Genomic DNA, 23,962 nt, shown 5'->3' on the forward strand with positions numbered 1-23,962 from the left:
AGAGCAGTAACAGGAGAAAAGAGGAGCACTATTTTAAGAAAGTACAAAAAGCCCTCTTCTTTGGCCTTTCTTTTCTGGTTTTTTCTTTTTTAAACAAAACTCTTATAGTCGATCATGATCAAGTCATACGCTTTCATTGGTCTTATCGTAGGACTTATAGCGACGGTATACGCTCAACAAGGTAGGATCTATTGCTAGACAACAATTGTAATATCTTTATTTACGGTATTTGCCTGCCCCTCTTCTTGTCCGCGAAAAGCCTCAGTTACTCTTCCGGATGGTATTTCTATTCCAACAGATGTTTCGATTCCCCCTGAAGTGGCCGCAGCTGCTAGCAGCATTATCAATAACCCTTCTGCGGCCCAATCTTACATAGCTCAGGTAAAAATAAAATAGAAAGGCAAACTCTACTTTAGCGTACGGCAGCTGTGATTGACCCATTTTTATTTCATTTTTTGATCTGCTATTGATTTTAGGCATCGAGCTTAGCAGACGCACTTCCTTCTGAATATCGAGCTTCTGCCAAAAGTGCTATAGCAGAGGCAAGCAAGACGCTTGCTGCTGTACAACCAAACACTACTGGCTCTGGTTCTTCCTCTTCTGCCATTCACCTTTCACCCAATCCTATTTCCTATGTCCTTGGAGCACTCAGCATCACAGCTTTGTTTGCCTTTATGGTGTAATGCTTCTCTTCAGATATTATTGTCATGAAAATCAAAATGATTCGATGTAGAGAGCATCTAATAAATGTGGGCATATAAAATGATAAAGTTCCTTTATTTAAACAAGAGAACAGTAGGGTCATAAAAAAGTGATAAGTTAACTTTAAATGTTCAGCGTGAAATGAGTTTTATATATATGTCAGTTTTACAAAATGTTGTGTAGCTTCTAAATTATTTGGCCTTGGCAAGACCAACCCTGTTATTTGCCAGATCGTAAACACTGTAGAATTTGCGAAGGAACACATCACCAACAATCCAAAGAGGGCCAGCAGGCTCAGGTATATCCATACCCATGAAACCTGACATACATTGGCCTTGAACCTGGAGAACATAGTCTTCACCCTTTAAGCAGAAGTCTTGTCCATTGAACACGAAACAGAATTCAGGGAGGGTAGGCACTGACGAGCAGTCAAGAGTATATTGTCCAGCCCAGTTCTTCTGAGCACCCAATTCATGATTGATCAAATCAGCCACTGTAGTGGGAGCAATCAACAAAGAGGAACCTGTATCAATAGCAGCACCGACGCGATCCAAGTTGATATATTCACCGCCAAACTTGATGTCTTCAAGCTCGATTTCCCAGTATCCCTTCCTTGTAACGGGGGCCCAAGTAATGTTTCCTTTGTAATGATCAGGATCAACACCGCCGAAAACAAGTTCACCACTGGCACCGTCATCCTTGCTGTTGTCATTCAAGTAAAAAGCAAACATTTGTTCATCTACCAAATCTCTGTCGACCATATGATAGAAGGGAGGAACAGTATGTTTAACAGAAATGGTGTCATAACCAAGGCCAAAAATACCATCAAAACGAGCCAAAGCAAATGTGAAACCGGGCTCTTTCACTGATTCGGCAAATCCTTGGTTCTCAACCTTGATGCCACCTACGCGAAGTGTTTCTTGGCTAATGAAACCTTCCAATGAGCCAGTACCATATTGAATTTTAAATTCGGTACCATTCTCCACAAAAGTACTCGACTGACTAGAGTCATAACGGCTATGCATGAGACAAGCAATGGAGGTACAGTGTGTGGAGGGAACCCAAAGGTTGGATGAACCGGTGTCAAACACGACAGAGAATTTTTGAGGAGGTGTACCAATTTCGATATCACCATAATACTATAATTTAATATTTTGTTTGTTTGTTTGTTTGTTTGTTTGTTCAACCAGTTGAGATCAGTTAGAATTTCAAGCTGAATTAGCTGTTCAATGAAATAGGGAATATACTTACTTGAGCATTCATATAGTTTGAGATAGGGACACCATGTTCAACGCTGCCATCGGGGTTTACTTGAAATGGTGTAATCGTCTTATCTTGTTGACGGGAACTTCCAAAGTATTTTTGAGTCAAGTACTCACCCGTATGAGCATAACGTTGAAAAGCCTGTGCGGGTGACTCTTGAACTTTCTTAATAGGAATCCTTATTTTTGTGCAGAATAAGATAAGATGATTAATATCAAACATATTCACTGAAAGGTCGTCATGCATAATTGGGGGGGCAAAAATAAATTTGGGAAAAACCCTAAATCTTGCAGAAGCTGTACATGACTGAGATTCTCTTTTTCATCAATCTATGCATTACCTTGTGATATCAGCTTGAGCAACTGACGCCAATACTGCGGTGATAATAGCAGATAAAGTAAAAATCTTCATAGTCTGGAGGTATACTAGTGAAAGAAAAGGAAAAAGGAAATGGAAAAGAATTTCGTGCGTGTACTTTTTTCCTCGGGCTTTTTTTTTTTTTTTTCTTTTTCTTTGCTTTTTCAGTTCAATCATGGAAGTGATGTCATGTTGAATTCCTAATTTGGCAAAAGGATCTACTTCCTTTTTTGGAAAATTGGATCCCACCTTTTTTTTGACAACATTGTTAGTCGTCTCAAAAGGCGCCCAAGTGCAACATAGGGCATTATTTATGCAAAAGGACCCTAAAGCTATAAACCGTCTAATTCAAAATCTCCTTACGAATATAATAAAGTATAGTTTATTTCAAAAAAAGTTTTGGAACTATGTAAAAGAAAGGACGAGAAATGAAAGTTATAAAACCATAGTGAAATGAATCAAACTTTTATTGCTTTAGAACTTCATATCGTGGGGGAATTGACCCTTGGTCAAACCGAAGGTAGAAGACAAATATTGACGCATGAAAGGAGTCTTAGCAACGACTTCAAGGAGAGCCTTATCAACAGCCTTTTGGTCAGCAGCCTTGGATTCGGGGAAGGCAGCCTTCTTTTGTTCACCTTCAAGGAAGGCCTTTTCAGCCTTAGCGGGCTTCTTGAAGTAAGCATCGTTGAACTTTTCATCAACCTTGATGGAAGAGATATCAAGCTTAGTGGAGGTAGCAATGACATAAGCTTGGTTGACACGTCTCAAAGGAACACCGTTGACCTTGAAAGGACCAGTGACGAGGAGAAGGCCAGATTCGAGTTGCTTCAAGACAACAACACGCTTACCACGGTAGCGACCGGCAAGGAGGATAACAACGGTACCGGGAGTGATGGTAGCACGGAGGCTGGTCTTGGGAGCGGCCTTACGGCTGACCTTGGGCTTGGCAACATCCTCAGCGGGGTAGAAACGAGGAGCCTTTTGAGCGGGAACGGTACGCTTACCACCATTCTTAGCACCCTTGACTTCGACGGTCTTGTCGGCGGCTTCAGTCTTAGCGGGAGCGGCAACGGTAGTTTGCTTACGCTTGTATTGAGCCTTCTTAGCGTAGGCAGAAGAACGAGAGAAGCGAGAAACGCCAGGAACAAGGAAGCTGTTTCTAGGTGCGTGAGGCATTATAGCTAAAGCAAAAATAGCGATACCGTTAACAATCTAAATCCAAAAACTCAATATAATTCTCTTTTTAAAACATCGTGCACATTTGTAGAAATAGAATATAGTGTTCGGTTCAACATAACATCGACAATCAGCAAAGGTGGTTTTGTAAGTTTGAATGTACAATCAATGTTCATTTCGAACGTTGAAAAAATGCCAAATGGTTGTACATAGGTTAGAGGCATGATGAGCCTGGTGAATAACTTTCCAGCGATTCCATAATGTTCATCTGACATGTGTGGCATTCTCAGTTGCATAAATCAATAATCTGCTTTCACATGCGATCTGTATAGAATGGAACAATGACATCGCAGCATTTCCTACTCTATTTTGAACAGTTCCGAGTTTCGAGCAATGGATGAACTTTGTTTGAATGAACCTTTAACGTATTTGATGGATGGATTGATGTCGTTGTGTATCATTGTTAATGGATGCAATGACTGCTCTTACAACAAGTATAATATCGGTTTCTAACGCTTATCCAGTCCATTTTTTGTCGATATCCTATCCATCCATTTCTTTATAGACAAATCCACTATATTCTATTCTACAATTGTGTCGTTTTGTTATCGATCATGATAGTTATATATACCTTTGGCAATCACGAAAAAGAGGATGGTATGTTAAAGCTTCCTCATGGATATTTAACAGACCTTCCTTCAAGGCCGGCACAGGCTGCGGAAAATCAAATCTTAAAATTTGAGAGACCAAACTTCCAATCACATTCGAGCAATATTCAATTGAAGCATTGACATTGTTCGCTTCTACTTACTGCCTTGAAAATTGGGAAGATAGCAAACGGCATTAACTCAATTGAACAATAGATACAGATGGTTGTACTTGTAAGCATCTTTGCTATCATTTTCCTTTATGCGAAGGGTTCTTTTAAGCAAGAAATTTAAAGAGCACGTAGCTTCCCCCATCCAATGTAACATCTATTTGTGTTGCCCTAAGTATGGCTACTGTTTATAAGGATGATAACTATTCGTTTTGTAGATTCGAATTAGACCTTTCACTTAGTGTAGATGTATCTTGAAAGAGTAAAGCTTGGTTATGTTAGCAATTTAAGCTCAGGCTAAATCCGGTCTATCTCCTTTTAATTTTTTTTTTTTTTTTTTTTTCCTCGTTCAGTTGAAAGATTTAGCATCTCTTTATAATAACAGTAAAACAGCTAATCTACTTGGAGACGATAATGTCAACTTTGAATGCAAGTTATAAGAATACCTCATCCAACACAGAGCATCTAATCAAAGTGCCAGTGGATGAAACAAGGCCATTGACAGATCACGTCAATATGTTGAGAGATCAGATTAACGTGTATTTAACCCAGCTGCTAGAAAAAGAAAAGGCGATAAGCAAGAGTGGTGAAAAGGTTACTACTGTTGAAGAGGATGATATTGAACAGCAAAAAGAAGCAGAAGCAGCAGCAGAGGATGAAGATGCGTCCACAATGGAAACAACCCACCGTTCCGAAGAGCAAGTGGTGAAGAAACAGAAAACGGATCATTAGACACATTTTAAATTTATCAGTCTAATGAAAAGGCTACCGACATCTCCCAATTTGCAATAAATTGATGCTATACCTTTACGGTCGTGTACAGCTTTTATTTATAAGGCAACCAAAAAAGTATACTGTTATTGTCAAAAAGTCAAATTTTTTATGTTCCAGATGCCTTTTCATGCCAGCAGGAATAAGGAGCACCCAGTTACGGACTTTGTTTTTTTTATATTTTTTTACACATTTGGGGGCGTCGGTGATCACTAACTGTTGGATTTCACGGTTCTAAATGTGCTTACCTTTTCCAACTTTTTTGTTTTTCTTTCCTTTCCTCATCTTCTCTCCATCTCAAGAGTAAAGGAAATACAGTGCTTCTATTGACTGAGTAAATCCTCTGTTTGGCCCTTTCGTTCAAACCTAATAGCTGAATTTGATAGTTTAGAAATACCATAAAGAAAGTTTTAGAGAATGGCATTCTTTGTTCGTCCTTCAAAATACCGTCATGTTTATGGTAGCTTAGCCAAGAGGGAGAACTGTTATGACAATGTTCACGTCAGTTCAAATGCTTGGGACACAAATATGGTGAAGGCCAATCCTGTAAGTTTATTATAGAGATAGATATACTTATGAAAGCTATTATGATGGTTAGAATCTTAACCTTAATTTGTGTTTTTCATTTAAGCTCTTCATTTCTGTCAATTGGCAAGCTTCTGGAGGTGGTACATTTGCCGTTATTCCTCATAAGCAAGTCGGTATGTGTTTTTTTTTTTTTGCGCTATAAGAGGCATGCGATTATCTATTGATCATTCTAGGTACTAAAAATAAAAATGTCTTTTTCTACTATCGTCACAGGAAAGTTACCCGACAATTACCCACTTTACCGTGGACACACAGGCCCTGTGCTTGATACCGACTTCAACCCCTTTAATGATTACGTGATTGCTTCTGGCTCAGAAGATAGCAGAATTATGATTTGGAATATACCCGAAGAATATGCTGAAGAGCAAGAGGATATTTCCCCTGTATTAAAACTTTCTGGACATGGCCGGTAAGACATGATTTTTGGTTCTTTTTTTTTTTTGCTCAAAGTTGAGACGTGTTTGAAAGAATTTTTAGACATGATATACTGATGTTGATAATTTTTTTAGTAAAGTGGGTCATGTTCTTTTCCACCCCGTTGCAGAAAACGTGTTGGCGTCTTCCAGTACTGACCTCACCATCAAACTATGGGATATTGAGAAAGGCGTAGAAAAGCAAGAAATGACGGGTCATACAGAAATCATTCAGTCCATGGCTTGGAACTATAATGGCTCGTTGATGGCTACTACTTGTAGAGATAAAAAGCTTCGCGTGTTTGATGTTCGTTCCAACCAAATTGTTCAAGAAGGACCCGGGCACCAAGGTATTAAGGGTTCTCGTGTTGTTTGGTTAGGTGACTGTGATCGTTTGGCCACGACGGGTTTCTCCCGTATGAGTGATCGTCAGCTGAACTTGTGGGATTCCACAAATTTGGCCAAGCCTCTCAAATCAGAATATATAGATACCTCTTCTGGTGTTCTCATGCCCTTCTACGATACTGACACTAAAATGCTCTATGTTGCAGGAAAAGGGTAAAAGATCAAGTTAGTTGTGAAAGCGAGGGAAAAAAAATCCGATGTGGCAATGGATAACTTACTATTTTCACTCTTTCTACTGGTTGTAGTGACGGCAACATCCGTTATTTTGAATATGCTGACGATAAACTACACTTCCTTTCCGAATACAAGGCTACTGATCCTCAAAGAGGTATGGGTTTCTTACCAAAGCGCGGCGTGAACGTGAGTGAATGTGAAGTAGCAAGAGCTTACAAGGTGGGAGCCACTATGATCGAACCTATCTCTTTTATTGTTCCCAGAAAGGTAAAAAAATAAGTCAAAAGACAAGACTACTTGAAAGGGCTCCATTCTAATCTTGTTCTACGCCTATACTACAGTCCGATGCTTTCCAACATGATATCTTCCCTCCATGTTCAGGCGATGAGCCTGCACTTTCAGCTGATGAGTGGTTTGGCGGAAAGGATGCCAACCCCAAACTCATCAGTTTGGAGTCCGGCTTTGTAGCCAAAACTAAAAAAGAATTTAAGCCAACTGCGACACCCGTGGAGGATGTCAATCCTTCTAAGTCTACCTCCACGACTGGTTCTGCTGCCTCCAGTGAGAAGAGTGTAAACTAAAATTATTTGCTCGAAATTTTTGAAATAGTTACTGATGTGCCGTTTTTTTTTTTTTTTCCTCCCCGTAGTCTGAGACACAGTTGAAGGAAGTTTTGAAGGAAAACGAGGATTTAAAGAGTCAAATCACAGAGAAAAACACAAAGATTCATGTTCTTGAAATGGAGCTTGATAAACTTCGTACTCAACTGGCCGAAATGACATTAGCTCAGAAGCAGGAAAAAGCAAAGGCTGAAAAGCTGGAAGAGATCCCACATTCTACAAACTCCTTAGATGAAGCAGAGTAGACAACAAAAAAAAAAAAAAAAAGCCTTACAAAACGCGCACTATTATAACTTATCCCGTATCGCTTACTTTTCTGGTCGTTTTCTTCCATTATCACATTCTGCCTTTACTCGAAAAGTAAATCCCTTCCCTTTTACCTGTTATTATTTACACAATAGTTATAATCTATCTAATGAGGCTTTACGTTGAAAGCAGATAAAAGCCTATTATACAAAACACAGTCTACTAAGCAAGTTATAGTTTTATTGCAAACATGCTATAGTCATTTTATCTGTTTTGTATGTCTATTCGCGATCCATCATGCGCTGATGGTGTGATCGTAATCAATAGTTGGAATGACAGAACTCATGAATTTTAAAAAGATAATCAAGTATCTGTAAGAATGGAAAGAGAGGAAGTATGAGATAAAGCCATAGAACAATCATCACCCTGTACTATTCCTAAATGGCAAAACTTACTGATCCACGCGTATACCGCTGTTGCTTCCACTTTCTACTTCATTTCCACCGATATCAGCTGATTTACCGTCGCCCATTCTTTCAATGATCTTCTTCATTACTTCAGCATGTTTACATGGATGAATAGAGGCTAGACTTAGCGATAGATGAGGATGGCTTTCTATTGTTACAGTTTTTTTGACGTAATCAGGTGATATATCTTCAAAAACTTGTGCAGAAGTTAACGGATGTCGTTCTTCGTCATAACCGAATAGCCACACACGAGGTGTTCTGTAATATTTGTCATAAGTGATGAATACATCGTAGGTTCGCACTTGTAATATTCTGTCACTGAATGAGCGATGGTGATGTCAAGACGTCAGATGAGTATGAATCCATCTTTCTAAGCATAAAACCCGTTGTTTTCTCTCAAACTTACTTTGTGTCAACTGCGTTCTCTGCTACGGCCTATGTATATTTAAAAAAAAAAAAAAAACAAACAAAAAGGATACACTTGGTTAACAAAAAAAGTGCAACAAACGACAAGCTGTCATGCTTTTAACACTCAATGTAGACTCACGGGGTCACTTTCTTCATTCACTTGATCATCCATATCTGGTATATCATCAATGTCAGGTATTTCGTCCAAATCGGGTATCTCATCCACTTTCAAGTTTTCTAACCCTTTTCTAATTTCAGCAGCTTCCTCTTCTTCGGTCATGATCGTCTGTGCAATTTCTTCCATGGTTTTTGTTGCTCTCTTACTATGTGTAAACATCCAATCTTCACCGTCGACGTTATTCTCGTCTTTAATGGCTGTCTCCGAATCGTCTTCATCAGCACCTTCGCTATACTCCATTTGACGAGCTCGACGTATACAAGGTACTATAGGTATATCAACAATAGAAGAATCAGCATTGCTGCCATCAACGATAGGAGAGCTTTAAAAGCAATCTACTCTTACCATTTCTGGTCACTAAGAACTGTCTATCGCTGGGTAGAAAATCTCTTTTCTTTTCTTCTATGCCTCCTTCCCTATTCATTGTTTAAAAAGTTGTACTTGTATTAATACTCCCATCCTTATCTAATCGAGAGAGAAAGTCCTTTTTCTTCTTGCATACCATTGCCAGGTTGGGCATTTGTAGACTAGAAAGTCACCCGCAGCAACAAACTAAATTGCTCGTCGCAATGGCAGAAGAGTCATTTTAGTAAACTATTTGTTGATGAAGTTACAAATGAAGGTTATAATGTCCTACTTCCTCAGGTGTAATGCAGCCTGTCTCTTTGAATTTGGAGTTTTTCAGTACAGGAGCAAGATAGTCTCTTACTTTTTGAAAATTTGAAAAAACTTTATTGTAAGCGTCCTGAACCGACATAAGCTTAATTATTTCGAAAGAATGAATGTGGGGAAAGAAGAAGAAAGACTGAATATTAAAAAAAAAAACCACAAAAACTGTTTATCATGCTGCTCGTGACATTTGGAAATTCCTGCAAAAAGAATAAAAAAAAAAAAAAAAAAAAAAAAAGCCTGAACAACTCTTCTGCATCACTCTAGTAAATACTGTATTCTATTACAATAATGTTGACCCCAAAAAAAGGTCCATTTCTAATGGAAATGGATCAGATTACTTGATTATTTTGCAAAGAAAACTTTTCTGTGACAATGTACTTTTGAAGCAGTAATCATATACATATATCAAGTAGACGTTATATGGTCTTTACGAGCTTTTTGTACTTATTGCAAGAATAGTTATATATCAAATTTCAGAACCTTACGATATCTTTGACTATGTTTTTATTTTTTTGTACTTTCACATCGGCTCAACTATACTCTCACTGTCCATACTTATATAAAGTAGAAGTGTCCAAAAATCTTGCTTTGAAGAGGGGGATAAAGCTTTTGATAGCATTACCACAGAAAGCCAAAAGTGTATATCATACTACAGGGCTTTGAAATGTTTCATGATGAACTTGTAAGAAAATCTGCTCAGCAATGTGCGTCTCAGCGAGGCTTATTTTCTATTCGTACGACTGATGCCCGTTCTGTCTTTGTAAGGAACATCAATTGAAGGAACCTTGAAACTGCTCATCAATGCGATACAAGTAGTTACCAATATCTCGAAAGAAAGTAATTGAGGTAAAGCTTTGTTCACGCCATTTACATAGCTCATAAGCATGGGGACGTGGTTATTATTTGTTTCTGTACTTAAAGCAAGTCTTACAGTAATAGGTAGTTTGATCGTCGAAGCTAAGCTTGAGGATAGTATGTACTTTAGTCGAGGTGTGTATTATTTTTTTTAAAGTTGGTTATCCTACATCAGCAATTCAACGAATAGCAATAGGCTAAGATAGATATAGAAAACGGGCTATCTGAAAAATGAGTCCAAGTATTCCTCTGAATATTATTGCTTAGGCAGTAATAATACAGATGTCAACAACTAAGGAGCCAATGAATGGGCCTTATTTTGGATGTGGAAAAGATTATCGTACATATCATGAATGGTACTTTAAAAAGCTTAAAGTTTCGTATGCACAGTGTTGATATGGATTAAACACTATTATGCCATTCTTTGAGCACAATGGTACCACATACTTGATCACCTTTGACAAAGAGACCACATAAAGTACAATTATTTTGCGTACAAAAGTTTAGACTTATTCATAGAGGGTTATACCAAAGATCACAAACAAAGTAAGCTGCCTAATCAGCCAAAGATACCTCTACCTAGATGATGCCCTTCCTCTACATTGAAGAGAAAAGAATCATGAGACTCATTTAAAACCCTCCATTTTTTCTATTATAATCGAGTGCTACATTCTCAGTCTGGGGACGTGTCATCAGCTAGTAAAAAAGAATGACTATGAATGAAATGGTTAAGCAATTTAAACTGACATAGTATCACAATGAACAGAAGATGGTGAAATTTTTATCTTCAACACCCTATTCGCACATTATCCAAAGTCAATATACTCAAAAATACATTTAGAGAAATCAAGTAAGGATGCAATTCACAACTTTCATACGTTGTAGCTGCTTGCTGAATATAGCCTCATCTGATCCATATTAGGTACCCTTAGTAAACTATAATGTAGGTTATAAGAGGATTGCGTACTCTTGATCCTCATGTTGAATGCTTTTGTAAGAACATTTTAGTATATTATCAGATGAAAGCACCCCTTTGATGACGCTCCATGTGTTTGCCAATGTGAATCTAGACAACGCGCATAACCTATTCATCCGAAGCTTCGTCTAGAATGCTTTGCTAACGTCAAGTGTTGGTATGAAGAATGAAGCCCTCCTCCTCAATGCTCAAATTTCTCGTCAAGCAATAATAGAAATTTCTATGAAGAACGACTTGATAGCATGAGCAATCACCATGCTGAAGAAAACTACTGTTTTTCTTTTCAGTAATATGGTTTCTAAAAAAAGAAAGCACTAACAATGAGAATACTTGTGGAGTTTGTTTTTAGTAACGGAATCGCGGATAAATGGCATAGTCCGTATGTGATAGATTCATGTAGACTGATGATACATTAGAGCTCAGAGAAGGGGCGGGGGCAGTCTTCCAATCTGCGGACATTCGTGAGATAAAAGGAAGGAAACACTCATGCAGCTTTTCTCCAAATTTTTTTGGTCTCAAATACGAAAAGCGAAGGAAGCAAGCGAAGGAGGAAGAGACGAAAGCAAGCACAACTTTGTAGAGTATTTATAGTTTTCCGCTCTCTTACCTTCCCTGTGATACGTCAGTGACGTGAGCATAAGTGCTGACTGCTGATTGGAACGATATTGAATCATCATCAGCTTATGTGAGGGAAGTCTTTCCCGGTTTGTGCATCATGTTCGGTATCAAATTCAGTCAAGAGGGGTTATAGCGGAATCAAAATACCTATTTGTGGACATTAATAATGGTACTTCAGCCAGACTACCTTACCTTGACCGGATCAACGAGTGAGACAATGTACAAGTGTGCTAGGGAAAAAGTCGTAAAATACTCAAACCAACAAGTTCTGAATCGAGCAGTATCTCACGCGTGCTTAAAGAGTAATTTTAATACTACTACAAAATACCTAATAAATTCTTCTATAAAGAGAAGCATCTTTGTTCAAAGCAACCCATTGACCAAAGTTAGATTGATACTCGTCACTGCTCATGTTCGTTTATTCTTATTTTTTTTTTTGCCTAGATGGTCGTGTGCAGGCATTTGATTGTGAATAACTCATATCTTACCGACCTCTTGATAAAGAATGAGGTGTTTGTAAAATAGTGCCTGCTGCCATTAAAGGTTACTTTTCAGTTACATGTAGAGTAATAACATCTTTAGTGTCACCATAGACTGCTCTCATGCGGTTGTTCATTGCTTTGCATCTTGAACAAGGACTTTAGAGAATGCCAGAGTCATACAAAGCGACCCTAAAGCGTCTTGCGCTCATCTCATACAACAATCAATTGTGGCAGGTTAAGAAACGAGGTTTCCGCTGTATTTAGTAATATGCATCAAAACATTTTCTTTGAAAAAAGCTATATGAACGGTCTATTCTCCTTCGACATAGGCAGAAACACGTAAGCTGGTCCTTTTGTTCCTTTTGAACAGAAAAAAAAAAAAAAAAGACTACTCATAGGAACAGCTGTACATATCAGATTTATATGCACTATTTCCACAGATTGTTTGATAAATGTGGATAATTATAGTTGATGGTAAAATAAAAGAAGGGTTCCTCTAGAATAGAGCCCACTTTGAAAAATCAGATAAAGAAAGTAGATGAGTGAAAATTAATCATGCTTGAATCCTGTCTGAATGTGAATTCTACAGAAAATAGATTTTCATCATACGCATCATTCAAACAGACTTGATAGCTAAGGAATGAGAATATCTTACGGTAATGCATGCGCATTTCAGAGCAAGAAAGATGGCCATCAAGACTGCGTTTTTTCAACTATAGACATGGTTTGAAAATGGTTTGGCTGTCGTTAGCTTATCAGCACTATGACTGAGCATAAGGCACTCAAAAAATTTGAAAATGCAAATACAGTCAAAATGGCTGTTCTTACAATTTGCGTATAGAAACAGTAACAACCAACGGAATTCCTTAAGAGTGCTTCTCCTCTTCCCCCCTCCCTTCACCCCTGAACTTATTTGTTCCTAAGTTCCGGTGGAAAGTCTACATACACAGCAGAATACAGTCGAAAGAGTTTTTTTTTTTTTTTTTTTTGAGTAAGGGTTTATTACGGTCTTTAAAATTGGGGATGAAGTAATCAAGATGTTATCCGCTTTGTTTGTGTAACGGATTCATGGTAGAGTTTGCATTAAGCAAAAAAACAAAAAAAAAAGTATAATGCGAATGCACGGACGGGAGCCGCTAGATGAGCACTTATGTAGCATGGGTTATTGCCAGGCAAAACTACAGTAAAAATCTTCATCATTGCAAACGTTTTCAATCAAGAACGCCTTTGAAAAGAATTTCGTTAACCCAGACTTGTAAGGTTAGGTGATCAATTGTTTTCAAATTCCGTGCAAAAGCAGCATGAAAAGGCCAAACACAACAAAAGGGCAAAAATAAAAGATATAAAGACGATTCAATTTTTGTTCCGTACTTTTCCTTTTTCCTTTTCTTTTCTTCTTGTTTCGTTTCTATTTTACAGACTTTATACCATAAACGATGGTCAATATCCAAACCGTTGCCACACAGCCTTTTGAAGGCCAAAAGCCTGGTACTTCAGGTCTCAGAAAGCGTGTCAAGATTTTCCAACAAAAGAACTACACCGAGAACTTTATTCAATCTATTTTGGAAGCTATCCCTGAAGCCGATGGTGGTGCTAAAGGCGCTACCCTCGTCATCGGTGGTGACGGTCGTTACTACTCTGATGAGGTTCTTCAAGTCATTGTCAAGTGTAGTGTTGCTCAAGGTGTAAGTCAATTGTACAAAACGAAAGAGAGGAGGTTGGGGGGGGGCGGTGTAAGAGAGTGTAAAAAGGGCAGAAAGAGGATAGGATGTTTGAGAACGCGTTTCGGCTCGATGGCTAACTCGTCTTTTTCAACAAACTAGGTTTCCAAATTAATTGTTGGACGTAATGGTATTGTTTCCACACCTGCTGCTTCCAATATTATTCGTAAACGTAAGGCAACGGGTGGTATTCTCTTGACCGCCTCTCATAACCCCGGTGGACCTGATAACGACTTTGGTATCAAGTACAACTGCTCTAACGGTGGTCCAGCTCCTGAATCCGTCACCAACAAGATTTATGAAGTTTCCAAGACCATCAAGGAACTCAAGTTGGCTGATGTCCCCAAAGTTGATTTCTCCAAGATTGGTACTCAACAAGTGGGTGATATGACGATTGAAATTATTGACGGTGTCGCTGATTACGTTGACCTTATGAAGGAAATTTTTGACTTTGATGCTATCAAGTCTTTCTTTGCCAAGAACAAGGATTTCAAAATGCTGTTCGATGGTATGAATGGTGTCACTGGTCCTTACGGCTACCGTCTTTTCGTTGAAGAATTCGGCCTTCCTGAATCCAGCGTCATGCGCTGCACTCCCCAACCTGACTTTGGTGGCGGACATCCTGATCCCAACTTGACTTATGCTCACGATTTGGTTGAAGCTGTCAACAGCCAAGGTATCGATTTCGGTGCTGCCTCGGATGGTGACGGTGACCGTAATATGATCATCGGTAAGAACGCTTTTGTCACACCTTCTGATAGTGTCGCTATTATTGCCCACTACGCTAAGGATGCCATTCCCTACTTCAAGAAGCATGGTGTCAATGGTTTGGCTCGTTCTATGCCTACTTCTCAAGCTGTCGATCTCGTCGCTAAGAAATTGGGTCTTGAGCATTTCGAAGTTCCTACTGGTTGGAAGTTCTTTGGTAATTTGATGGATGCTGGTCGTTGCTCTATCTGTGGTGAAGAATCCTTTGGTACAGGTTCTGATCACATTCGTGAGAAGGACGGTCTTTGGGCTGTTTTGGGTAAGTGTCCTGACGTAATTGAAAGCGGGAAGCGGAGAGAGGGGAAAAAATTGAAACGATCATCATCTAACACTCTCCTTTTCTAGCCTGGTTGAGTATTCTTGCTCACGTTAATAAAGACAAGACAATGGGTGTCCAAGATATCCTTCAAGAGCATTACAAGATTTATGGTCGCAATTTCTTCTCCCGATATGATTACGAAGAGGTGGACGGTCAACGTGCTGATGACATGGTAAAGAGACTCAGTCATCAAATTGAAAAGAATGAATTGGCTGGCAAGAAGATTGGTGACTTTACCATTGATAAGGCCGATGATTTCGAATATTTGGATCCCATTGACGGTAGCGTTTCCAAGCACCAAGGTATCCGTATCATCTTCACGGACGGATCTCGTATCATCATCCGTTTATCTGGTACCGGTTCTCAAGGTGCCACTGTTCGTCTTTATGTAGAGAAATACTCTAATGATGCTGCTGAATACCCCAAGGACGCTCAGGTTGGCTTAAAGCCTTTGATCGATGTTGCTTTGGAATTGTCCGAACTCGAAAAGTTCACCGGTCGCAAGGAACCTACTGTCATTACCTAAATCTCGCTCACCTGCATGCTCATCATTTTAAAAGAAAAAAAAATTCCCTTTCCTATAGTGCTATCTCCATTGTAATATAACATATTCCCTGCATAACCAACGGTTTCATTCCTCCTAAAATTTTGCCGTATTTAATCTTCTCTTCTTGGGAAAAAAGTGTCTGATCTTCTAACTTCCAAATGGGTAGGAATGAATTAAAAAAACAATATAATAAATGCTTGTTTTTGTTAAAAGTATCTACATCGAGTTCATTTTTTTGGCGAGAATCAAGTAGGAGAGCTGTGCAAAAAGCTACCCCATTGCCGTAGAACTTGATAACTAAAAGTAATGTTTCTTTATTTGAACACTGCTTTCCTTCTTCGCAAATATATCGCTATACACCGTCCCGCTCAATATTTTCGTTTTTCCCCGCAAATAGACAAATCGAGACACTGGATTAAAGTCAGCAGCAACAGAGCATTCAATGCAACACTTGGGTCCTAATTGCTGTCTAATTTACAAAAAAATCCAAGACTCTCTCCCAAAGTAGGTCTTTAACATAAACACTGTATAGGCATGGTTATCCCTTGAACAGCGGTAGCAAAAAGCGCGGTATTGCTCTCTCAAACCATGTTGACAAACACATCGCCTACTCGGCAGCTCTCCGTTTATACTTCAATGCCCAGTTTGCTATAGACTTACAAACGAAGCTTATACTGTAACGTACCTCTTGTAACGAACATCCCAGCAGCTCTAGCTTCAAATGATACGATCGGCAGCAAAACTACGTCCATGAAATGAATGACTTTTAGAAAGAAGGTGAAACAAAACAAGGGTAGGTAACGTTTGTGTGCTTTGGAATAATTTGGCATATTTACAAAGTCAATAGAGCTGTGCTCTAAGAATACTCTCTCTCTCTCTCTCTTATATCTTACGTTAATCTAAAAAAATGGTTGTATAAACTATTTGAAAAGTGAGGTAAACGTGCTCGATGAGGTTGGGGCAGTTTAAGCGAGAGAACCGGAAATGTCTCAAGCCCATACTAAAATATTAACCTAAGCTCACTGAACCGTACATATGTTTACAGACTAAATCAGTTGAGTCGCATTTGGTTGTGACTGATGCTTCGTCAACACTGCTATAATATTAAACTGAAACTAGCACCCTAATTTAGTGGTGTATAGTGAGTGTTTAACAACCCTGCAAGTCCTATCCCGCTCAAACCATTAGTTTATGTAATACATCCATTTATTTTGTTTGACCCTTCAAACTGTTCATGTTGCTCGAACAATAATAACCAATCTTTTGAATGATTAGCGGAAAAAGAAAAGAGTGAATATTATCATGTCACCAGTGACGTGCACAAAATAATAGTAGTAACGCTACATCCTTTATATACATACTGGAAAAATGGGAGATCGCTGGAACCACTCAATTGAATGCCACAAGGGAAGCTAAGTAAAACTCCCCAGAGCTTACATAATGCTTCTTGTGTCCAAACTTTAATACTTTACAGCGGGCTGTATAAAGTATGTTTGTATAGCCAAGGCTTTTCTTTCGATAGAGATAATTCCGCGGGATGACAAGGAAAGAACAGCATGAAACCTAGATCTTATGTAATCCTGTGCATGGTTGAAATCGGCCACAAGAACTTATCAATGCTTCTCACTGTAAGCATAGTAAGATCAGCCTCATTTCGTTACCATTGCGCCTTGTACACATAGCCTTCCTTTCTCATTTGGTAAAAATTCTACCGTACCCTACGTTTTTATACTTGTTTGGCAAATAAAATATCCGCCTGGGGAGCCAAAAAAGAAGGTCACTTACGTAAGTCTTACTTGCTTATAAATTTCAGCGATTTGCTCATCTCAAGGACGGTAAAAAATTTAGTGTAATCCTAATGGGAAACAGCAAATCAACGGCAGTTTTGACAGCGGTTTAACCAGATACAGTTTTCGGAGTAGGAAAGATGAGGATTAATAATGGGCATGAGTCGCGTTCCATCTGCTTTAACCTGGCAATCAACTGATAATTCAAAGTTTGCGATAGGAGGAATGGTACAGCCACCTAAGTCAAAGACATTTAAAAAGAAGATGTTCATTTTTCTTTGTATAACGGATTATGTTTTGACTGAAATGATCTATATTCACTACAAGGAGGCACAGCAAAACAATAAAATGACAGCTGAGCTTTCTTTTACCGCCTGTTTATAAGCAGCAGTCCTCGTAAGAGCCTCACTCACCGCTTACATCATCCGAGATTTATATATAAATGCGGGATTTCACACTTTTTTTTTCACTTTTTTTTTTTTCCCTTTTCGCTTTTGTTTGATTTTTATCTAATCTTTCACTTTCAAAGGAAAATCTAACTCTAAAAAATGGTTGAAGCTGTGTAAGTAGACTGATACTTCAGACATAGGCTGCACTATGTACTTTTTTTTTTTTTTTTTTTTTTTTTTTTTCCTTTTTGCTGACGAAACGCGCCTTATTTTATATTCCTGCATAAATAGCGCTGATATTGGTCTCATTGGTTTGGCTGTCATGGTAAGTTTGAGCAACTCTGTCCACTAGCAAAAAAAAAAAAAAAAATGAGTTGTTATGCCTTGATGACTCTAACCATTTTCCATGAAACGTTCTGGTTCTTACCTGTAGGGTCAAAACCTTATTTTGAACATGAATGATCACGGTTATACCGTTTGCGCCTTCAACCGTACCACCTCCAAGGTTGACGACTTCTTGAACGGTGCTGCTAAGGGTACCAACATTGTTGGTGCTCATTCTGTTGAAGAACTCTGCGCCAAGTTGAAGCGTCCTAGAAAGGTTATGTTGCTTGTCAAGGCTGGTGCTGCTGTTGATGCTTTCATTCAACAATTATTGCCTCATCTCGAAGAAGGTGATATCATCATCGATGGTGGTAACTCTCACTTCCCCGATTCCATTCGTCGCTGCAAGGAATTAGAAGAAAAGGGTATTCTCTTTGTCGGTTCTGGTGTTTCTGGTGGTGAAGAGGGCGCCCGTTATGGTCCTTCTTTGATGCCCGGTGGTAACCCCAAAGCCTGGCCTCACATCAAGAATATCTTCCAAGATATTGCCGCTAAGGCTCCTGATGGTGCTCCCTGTTGTGAATGGGTCGGTGAATCCGGTGCCGGTCATTATGTCAAGATGGTCCACAATGGTATTGGTAAGTAAAAAAAAAAAACATGCTTTGATTGTCAAAAATTTATTTCATGCTCTACCGTCATTGTGTGAAAAAAAAAAAAGAGGCCGGCAAAAAAAAATGGGCACACACGATGATCTGAGTTTCTGTTTCCCCGAATGATAAGACTAAAAATAGTTTTTTATTTTTTCCATTTATTTTCTAACCTTTGCCTACAGAATATGGTGACATGCAATTGATCTGTGAAGTCTACCAAATCATGAAGGAAGGTCTCGGTATGACCCACGAAGAAATGGCCAATACCTTCGAAGAATGGAACAAGCATGAATTAGATTCTTTCTTGATTGAAATCACTCGTGATATTCTCAAGTTCAAGGATACCGACGGTACTCCCCTTGTCGAAAAGATCCTCGATACTGCTGGTCAAAAGGGTACTGGTAAATGGACTGGTATCGACTCTCTCGACCGTGGTATCCCTGTTACCTTGATTGGTGAAGCTGTCTATTCTCGTTGTCTTTCTTCACTCAAGGACGAACGTGTTCGCGCTTCCAAAATTTTGGCCGGCCCCAAGGACGTCAAGTTCCAAGGTGACAAGAAGAAGTTTATTGACCAACTTGGTCAAGCTCTTTATGCTGCCAAGATCGTTTCTTATGCTCAAGGTTTCATGTTGATGCGTCAAGCTGGTAAGGATTATAACTGGAAGTTGAACTTTGCTGGTATTGCTTTGATGTGGCGTGGTGGTTGTATCATTCGTTCTGTTTTCTTGGGTAAGATCAAGGACGCTTATACCAACAATCCCGAACTTGAAAACTTGTTGTTCGATCCCTTCTTCCAAAAGGCTACTGCTGATGCTCAAGATTCTTGGAGATCTGTTCTTGCTGATGCCATCAAGATGGGTATCCCTACTCCTGCCCTCTCCACTGCTTTGAACTTCTATGATGGTCTTCGTCACGAAAAGCTCCCTGCTAACCTTCTTCAAGCTCAACGTGATTACTTTGGTGCCCACACTTATGAACTTTTGGATGCTCCTGGTAAGCACGTTCACACTAACTGGACTGGTAAGGGTGGTGACGTTTCTGCCTCTACTTATGATGCTTAAACAACAACAACAAAAAAAAAAAAAAGTTTAACGTCATTTTCTGCTGATTTCCCTCTCATTTTCATATTCATTCAATGTATATATATATAATATCTTTTTTTGTAAAATTCGAGAATTTTGTAAAATAATAAAACCTGTTAAAGTGCAACAACAAGCATAAAAAGAATAATCTGATAAACCGGTAAAGGTCGTATGAAAATTAAGCCTCATTTTCACTCAAATTCGGATAAGGAAGGTAGCCGATATCAACAAAAAAAATCGATGATAGTGTATGCATGTATGGGTTTTATAACAGTTTTTGATCAATTTACGTTTTTTTATATGTTATGCTATTCATAAATGCAAAGAAAGATGTGCATGCATAAATCTTTGTGATTGGGCAAAATACACTTTAGAAATTCCAAATTTGTTAATTCATATCCCAACCAATTTTTTTTTTTGTTTTGGGCTTTCTTCTTTTCTTTGTACCTTTATTGAAATATGAAGCTATTTTCAATAGCAAGTGCTGTTACTGTTAGCTGCCTCTCAAGCATTGTATATGCTATTTCCATTGAATTGAAACCTGATACTTTGGAGGAAGTTATTGGTCCTGGCACTTGGTAAGGACAAAAAAAGAAGTAGTTTGTTTTCTGCGCAAGGGGCCAAGTTAACAACAATTCTTATTTCTTTTCGTCCATCGTTAGGTTAATTGAATACTTTTCACCTTACTGCCCACATTGCCAGCATTTCGGTAAAATGACTTTCAGATCCGAAATGAAGAGATTGAGCAAACTATTGACAGTATATCTTTGCTAACTACTTTTAAACTTTTATTCGATAAACAGCGCCCGAATGGGAAAGGTTCACTAACGATTACAGCTATCTCGCAGATGAAAAGAACTTCCACTTTGGTACAATCGACTGTAGTACTTATGGTGATCTATGTCGCGCTCACGGTATCGCTGGCGTACCATCCATTCAACTATGGGAATTTGGAAAGAAAATAGAAAAATACATTCAGGGCAATACATACGACGGATTAGTGAACTACGTAAAGGACAAGTTAAAGCTGGGTGATGAAACAGAGACAGAAAAAGCACAAGAAACAGTAGCAACCAATAGTAATCTCAATGTCACTCATGACGATAAAGATATCAGCGAAAAGGATACTGGTAAAGATAAAGCACCAAAAGTAGAGTCCATACAAAGTATGGTGATCGAAGACGATCTTGTAGAAACCGGATTAGAGATGCAGGAGGATGATAATAAGATACATGAGCAGCAGCAACCAAAAGAAGCGGGCTTAATAGAGGAGATCGCTGAGGAAGCCAAATCAAATGATGCAGCTTTAAAGTTGCTTGCAAATCCGGATGGTGTTTCAGTAGAGTTGGACGGCGACAAGTTAAAAGAGATTTCATCTTCAAACACAAATCCATGGTTTGTCAAGTTTTATGCACCTTGGTGTCCTCATTGTAAGCGTATGGCTCCTACGTGGACTAAAATGGCCGAGGAGTTACGTGGCCAAATGAATGTCGGTGAAGTCAATTGTGATAAAGCACCTACTCTCTGTGATGATTATGACATTACAGGTTTTCCTACCCTTCAAATTCTTGGCTTGGGAGATGTGATTCATTATAATGGTGATCGCTCTCTAGTAAGTCTGACAAAATTTGCCAACGAGCATACAGGGTAATATAAATCTCCCCCTCTTATTCTTCATAGAACAGACTTGTACTAATATAAATCTACATGATCAGGGTCTCTGTTAAAGATATCTCCATGGATGAATTAGAGGGTCTTCTATCTTTAAAGGATACCGTTCTGATTTACTTGAAGAAAGATGACAAGGATACAGTCCCAGAAATGATCGACAGTATTGGACGTCAATACATGGCAACTATTCCCTTTTATGCCAGCCATGATGAACTCGTCATCGATAAATTCAATGCCAAATCTAAACTGCCAGCCTTATTGATTGCTAAAGATGGCATGTTCAGCATGTATTCAAAGCACGATTTCAGCAATCTTGACGATAAACCTGCTCTTTTGCGTTGGATTGAAAATGTTAAATATCCTTTGGTCAGTAAATTAGGTCCCACCAACTACAAAAGCATTTTAGAAGGCCATTCACCTGTTGTTCTGAATATTATCAACGCCAAAGACACCACAAGTCAATCAAAATTTAGAGATATTGCTAGTAATTGGAAGGTAGCAAATGAAGGAGGCAACGTTAGCCGAAGAGTTATTTTTGCAGAGATGGACCGTGCCATGTGGAGAGAATATGTGCTTGAAAAGTTCAATGTAGAGCATGATAGTACCTCGAAATTAATTATATTTAATGCGCCTGTAACGTAGTTCTCTCGATTTAAAATCAAGACTCGGAAATAATTCATTAACACATTCATTTGCATGTATACCTAATAGGAGCACATTTACTTTGACAAGGATACCAATAAGAGACCGTTAAGCATTGATCAACCTGAGGAACTGTATACGACATTGAAGAACTTAGACAAATTGCAGGGCGAAACAACATTAGCTGTTCATGAACAAATTGGTGACTCTTTAACACGAGGAGTACGTTGGATATTTACTCATTGGTTTATCAGCTCAATCACTTTGGGTGTCGTCGGTAGCTTTGTTTATAGATATCTTACATACCATAGTCCAAAACGACTCAACAACGCATACATCAATGCGAACAGTGGTTTACCCTATTACAAACCATCCTCTTATACTCATAAAGATTAGATTTTTATGGAAATAAACATGTGTATATATAGCGACTCCTATTTATTTCTGTGCAGAGGTTGTGGAAGGGGAAGGGGATAAAGAGCGTGCACGGCGGGTATTCAATAAGATATGGTCACTAGGCGAAGAGACGGTAGTGTTGAGTTTCAATGTGTTGTGTGTATCATATATATTATGATGAGCGGTATCATTTCGAGTATCGGCTTGTTTATCATTATCCATACTGGCACTCTGCTCCTCCAATTTGACGTTCCTTGTGATAGTATGGCTACTAGTTGTATCATTAAAGGAGTTGATTGCAGTACTATGGCTGCTACTGGAACTTCCGCTGCTCTGATGCTGAGACAAAGGATGGTTCGGGAACTTTGTGGAAGCACAATCCGTTCTCCCTAGACTCGTATCAATAGGCGGCAAGATAGGTTTTGCTGAACGGGGTGAGGGCGTTGTTGAGGTCGTGGATTTCGCTTTTGGTTCCAATGGCTGTTGTTTTACTAATACACTGGGTTTGGGCAGAGTAGGTTTTCTTCTTTTGTTACTGCTATTATTGCTGGAGTTTGATTCTTGATGGTGATTTTGGGTGGTTGACCGTACAGATGAAGTAGTAAAAGTAGTAGTACCAGAAGTGCCATTAGGGACATTGGAGGAGGACGAGGCGCCATTATTATTACCACCAGTATTAGGTCCACTGTTTCCTCGTTGAATCTTTGCTTTCAAAGCTTCCATTACTTTATTATGTGATAACTTATCCTGCTGAGGCTGAAGTGGATGAGGCTCTACATGTTCGTTCGAAGAGGATGAGAAAGAAGCTCTGTTACGCTTCCTTAGGGTGGTGTGGGCATTACTCACGTTATTGTCGTCAGTCATACCGTTAGCAGCAGGTGAAGTAGGTGATTGTTGTGGGTTTAGCGTATTATTTCTATGTTGAAGATGTTGTCCATTATTGTTACTTCTATCCTCGCTATTCTTCTTCTTATTTGTGTTCGTAGCGGTCGTAGGCGGACAAAGTGGATGTGCTGAATGTGGGTAAGGCACAGAAGGAGAGGGCGGTGGCTGTCCATGATGCCCTGTTGTCCCATAAGGCACAGGATAATTAAACCTCGCAAGCACTTGTTGCTGAACAGGCGCTAATCCATAATATGAATAATGATGCGACGTTTGATGAGATTGTGGTGCCGGCGGTTGCTGCTGCTGTTGCTGTTGATGTTGTTTGGATTGTTGTTTACTATGAGAGTGTTGAGGATGTGCTGGAGGAATCGAAGGGTGCGCTGACTGAGGTTGTTGATGTTGCTGAGGTGGCTGCTGCTGTTGCAAAGGTTGTGGATGGCTATGTGAATTGTGAACATACTGTGGCAGTTGCTGCTGCTGAGGATACAATTGCGCTGAATAAGGTTGTGGTTGCGAGGTTACATACGCCTGAGGGTAAACATGACTTATGAAAGCAGGTGGCCTATCGTATCTTAGAGATGCTTTTGA

General features: G+C 39.1%; 10 protein-coding genes across 10 annotated transcripts; 6 read left to right on the top strand and 4 right to left on the bottom strand.

Moving 5' to 3' along the window:
• The first annotated feature begins 41 nt into the window (after positions 1–41).
• BDF20DRAFT_903057 (uncharacterized protein) lies at positions 42–756 on the top strand. Its single transcript, XM_053082904.1, has 3 exons — positions 42–181; positions 260–381; positions 477–756. Exons 1-3 carry the CDS (start codon positions 115–117, stop codon positions 681–683), a joined length of 396 nt encoding a protein of 131 aa, XP_052930674.1. The 5' UTR covers positions 42–114; the 3' UTR covers positions 684–756.
• Positions 757–2,451, bottom strand: BDF20DRAFT_996736 (endopeptidase). Its single transcript, XM_053085424.1, has 3 exons — positions 2,306–2,451; positions 1,954–2,143; positions 757–1,841 (listed from the first exon to the last, which is right to left on the bottom strand). The coding sequence occupies exons 1-3, from the start codon at positions 2,374–2,376 to the stop codon at positions 894–896; spliced, it is 1,209 nt and encodes a 402-aa protein (XP_052930675.1). The 5' UTR covers positions 2,377–2,451; the 3' UTR covers positions 757–893.
• Positions 2,452–2,677: 226 nt separating this feature from the next.
• On the bottom strand, positions 2,678–4,156 carry BDF20DRAFT_903061 (ribosomal protein L6e-domain-containing protein). Its single transcript, XM_053082905.1, has 2 exons — positions 3,593–4,156; positions 2,678–3,488 (listed from the first exon to the last, which is right to left on the bottom strand). The coding sequence occupies exons 1-2, from the start codon at positions 3,795–3,797 to the stop codon at positions 2,797–2,799; spliced, it is 897 nt and encodes a 298-aa protein (XP_052930676.1). The 5' UTR covers positions 3,798–4,156; the 3' UTR covers positions 2,678–2,796.
• Positions 4,157–4,495: 339 nt separating this feature from the next.
• On the top strand, positions 4,496–5,050 carry BDF20DRAFT_840570 (uncharacterized protein; the record flags this gene model as incomplete). Its single annotated transcript, XM_053079407.1, has 2 exons — positions 4,496–4,567; positions 4,712–5,050. 2 exons carry the CDS (start codon positions 4,496–4,498, stop codon positions 5,048–5,050), a joined length of 411 nt encoding a protein of 136 aa, XP_052930677.1.
• A 207-nt stretch (positions 5,051–5,257) lies between these two features.
• BDF20DRAFT_348639 (uncharacterized protein) lies at positions 5,258–7,929 on the top strand. Its single transcript, XM_053075249.1, has 7 exons — positions 5,258–5,635; positions 5,721–5,790; positions 5,891–6,086; positions 6,187–6,648; positions 6,741–6,936; positions 7,011–7,241; positions 7,319–7,929. The coding sequence occupies exons 1-7, from the start codon at positions 5,507–5,509 to the stop codon at positions 7,532–7,534; spliced, it is 1,500 nt and encodes a 499-aa protein (XP_052930678.1). The 5' UTR covers positions 5,258–5,506; the 3' UTR covers positions 7,535–7,929.
• Positions 7,540–9,461, bottom strand: BDF20DRAFT_903069 (autophagocytosis protein). The gene is made up of 7 exons (XM_053082906.1): positions 9,226–9,461; positions 9,091–9,140; positions 8,934–9,004; positions 8,550–8,854; positions 8,409–8,437; positions 7,991–8,320; positions 7,540–7,906 (listed from the first exon to the last, which is right to left on the bottom strand). The coding sequence occupies exons 1-7, from the start codon at positions 9,343–9,345 to the stop codon at positions 7,831–7,833; spliced, it is 981 nt and encodes a 326-aa protein (XP_052930679.1). The 5' UTR covers positions 9,346–9,461; the 3' UTR covers positions 7,540–7,830.
• Positions 9,462–13,579: 4,118 nt separating this feature from the next.
• Positions 13,580–15,761, top strand: BDF20DRAFT_903095 (uncharacterized protein). The gene is made up of 3 exons (XM_053082907.1): positions 13,580–13,876; positions 14,015–14,939; positions 15,026–15,761. The coding sequence occupies exons 1-3, from the start codon at positions 13,628–13,630 to the stop codon at positions 15,523–15,525; spliced, it is 1,674 nt and encodes a 557-aa protein (XP_052930680.1). The 5' UTR covers positions 13,580–13,627; the 3' UTR covers positions 15,526–15,761.
• A 2,120-nt stretch (positions 15,762–17,881) lies between these two features.
• On the top strand, positions 17,882–19,759 carry BDF20DRAFT_917992 (6-phosphogluconate dehydrogenase, decarboxylating; the record flags this gene model as incomplete). Its single annotated transcript, XM_053084635.1, has 4 exons — positions 17,882–17,895; positions 18,014–18,047; positions 18,156–18,684; positions 18,879–19,759. The coding sequence occupies 4 exons, from the start codon at positions 17,882–17,884 to the stop codon at positions 19,757–19,759; spliced, it is 1,458 nt and encodes a 485-aa protein (XP_052930681.1).
• A 449-nt stretch (positions 19,760–20,208) lies between these two features.
• On the top strand, positions 20,209–22,523 carry BDF20DRAFT_903101 (thioredoxin-like protein). The gene is made up of 5 exons (XM_053082908.1): positions 20,209–20,358; positions 20,443–20,489; positions 20,584–21,427; positions 21,496–22,084; positions 22,163–22,523. Exons 1-5 carry the CDS (start codon positions 20,240–20,242, stop codon positions 22,487–22,489), a joined length of 1,926 nt encoding a protein of 641 aa, XP_052930682.1. The 5' UTR covers positions 20,209–20,239; the 3' UTR covers positions 22,490–22,523.
• Positions 22,524–23,748, bottom strand: BDF20DRAFT_903103 (uncharacterized protein). Its single transcript, XM_053082909.1, has one exon. The coding sequence runs from the start codon at positions 23,351–23,353 to the stop codon at positions 22,532–22,534; it is 822 nt and encodes a 273-aa protein (XP_052930683.1). The 5' UTR covers positions 23,354–23,748; the 3' UTR covers positions 22,524–22,531.
• Positions 23,749–23,962: the final 214 nt, after the last annotated feature.

The sequence above is a fragment of the Mycotypha africana genome (assembly GCF_025528875.1).
Source record: "Mycotypha africana strain NRRL 2978 chromosome Unknown BDF20scaffold_20, whole genome shotgun sequence".
In the NCBI taxonomy this organism is placed as follows: Eukaryota; Fungi; Mucoromycota; class Mucoromycetes; order Mucorales; family Mycotyphaceae; genus Mycotypha; species Mycotypha africana.

Bases quoted from the DNA above. Each gene is read 5' to 3' on its own strand.
- BDF20DRAFT_903069 (XM_053082906.1), bottom strand. From the start codon at position 9,345: ATGTCGGTTCAGGACGCTTACAATAAAGTTTTTTCAAATTTTCAAAAA. The intron at 8,321-8,408 runs GTAAGTTTGAGA...TCGCTCATTCAG, and splicing joins GAGAACGCAGTTGACACAAA to TGACAGAATATTACAAGTGC. The intron at 7,907-7,990 runs GTAAGTTTTGCC...CCATTCTTACAG, and splicing joins AGCGGTATACGCGTGGATCA to ATACTTGATTATCTTTTTAA.
- BDF20DRAFT_903103 (XM_053082909.1), bottom strand. From the start codon at position 23,353: ATGACTGACGACAATAACGTGAGTAATGCCCACACCACCCTAAGGAAG.
- BDF20DRAFT_996736 (XM_053085424.1), bottom strand. From the start codon at position 2,376: ATGAAGATTTTTACTTTATCTGCTATTATCACCGCAGTATTGGCGTCA. The intron at 2,144-2,305 runs GTAATGCATAGA...CACAAAAATAAG, and splicing joins GCTCAAGCTGATATCACAAG to GATTCCTATTAAGAAAGTTC. The intron at 1,842-1,953 runs GTAAGTATATTC...ATTAAATTATAG, and splicing joins CAAACTATATGAATGCTCAA to TATTATGGTGATATCGAAAT.
- BDF20DRAFT_903101 (XM_053082908.1), top strand. From the start codon at position 20,240: ATGAAGCTATTTTCAATAGCAAGTGCTGTTACTGTTAGCTGCCTCTCA. The intron at 20,359-20,442 runs GTAAGGACAAAA...GTCCATCGTTAG, and splicing joins GTTATTGGTCCTGGCACTTG to GTTAATTGAATACTTTTCAC. The intron at 21,428-21,495 runs GTAATATAAATC...CTACATGATCAG, and splicing joins TTTGCCAACGAGCATACAGG to GGTCTCTGTTAAAGATATCT.
- BDF20DRAFT_903057 (XM_053082904.1), top strand. From the start codon at position 115: ATGATCAAGTCATACGCTTTCATTGGTCTTATCGTAGGACTTATAGCG. The intron at 182-259 runs GTAGGATCTATT...GTCCGCGAAAAG, and splicing joins GACGGTATACGCTCAACAAG to CCTCAGTTACTCTTCCGGAT. The intron at 382-476 runs GTAAAAATAAAA...TATTGATTTTAG, and splicing joins CCCAATCTTACATAGCTCAG to GCATCGAGCTTAGCAGACGC.
- BDF20DRAFT_348639 (XM_053075249.1), top strand. From the start codon at position 5,507: ATGGCATTCTTTGTTCGTCCTTCAAAATACCGTCATGTTTATGGTAGC. The intron at 5,791-5,890 runs GTATGTGTTTTT...CTATCGTCACAG, and splicing joins TATTCCTCATAAGCAAGTCG to GAAAGTTACCCGACAATTAC. The intron at 7,242-7,318 runs GTAAACTAAAAT...TCCTCCCCGTAG, and splicing joins CTGCCTCCAGTGAGAAGAGT to TCTGAGACACAGTTGAAGGA.
- BDF20DRAFT_903061 (XM_053082905.1), bottom strand. From the start codon at position 3,797: ATGCAACTGAGAATGCCACACATGTCAGATGAACATTATGGAATCGCT. The intron at 3,489-3,592 runs CTACAAATGTGC...TGCCTCACGCAC, and splicing joins CCGAACACTATATTCTATTT to CTAGAAACAGCTTCCTTGTT.
- BDF20DRAFT_903095 (XM_053082907.1), top strand. From the start codon at position 13,628: ATGGTCAATATCCAAACCGTTGCCACACAGCCTTTTGAAGGCCAAAAG. The intron at 13,877-14,014 runs GTAAGTCAATTG...TCAACAAACTAG, and splicing joins AGTGTAGTGTTGCTCAAGGT to GTTTCCAAATTAATTGTTGG. The intron at 14,940-15,025 runs GTAAGTGTCCTG...CTCCTTTTCTAG, and splicing joins CGGTCTTTGGGCTGTTTTGG to CCTGGTTGAGTATTCTTGCT.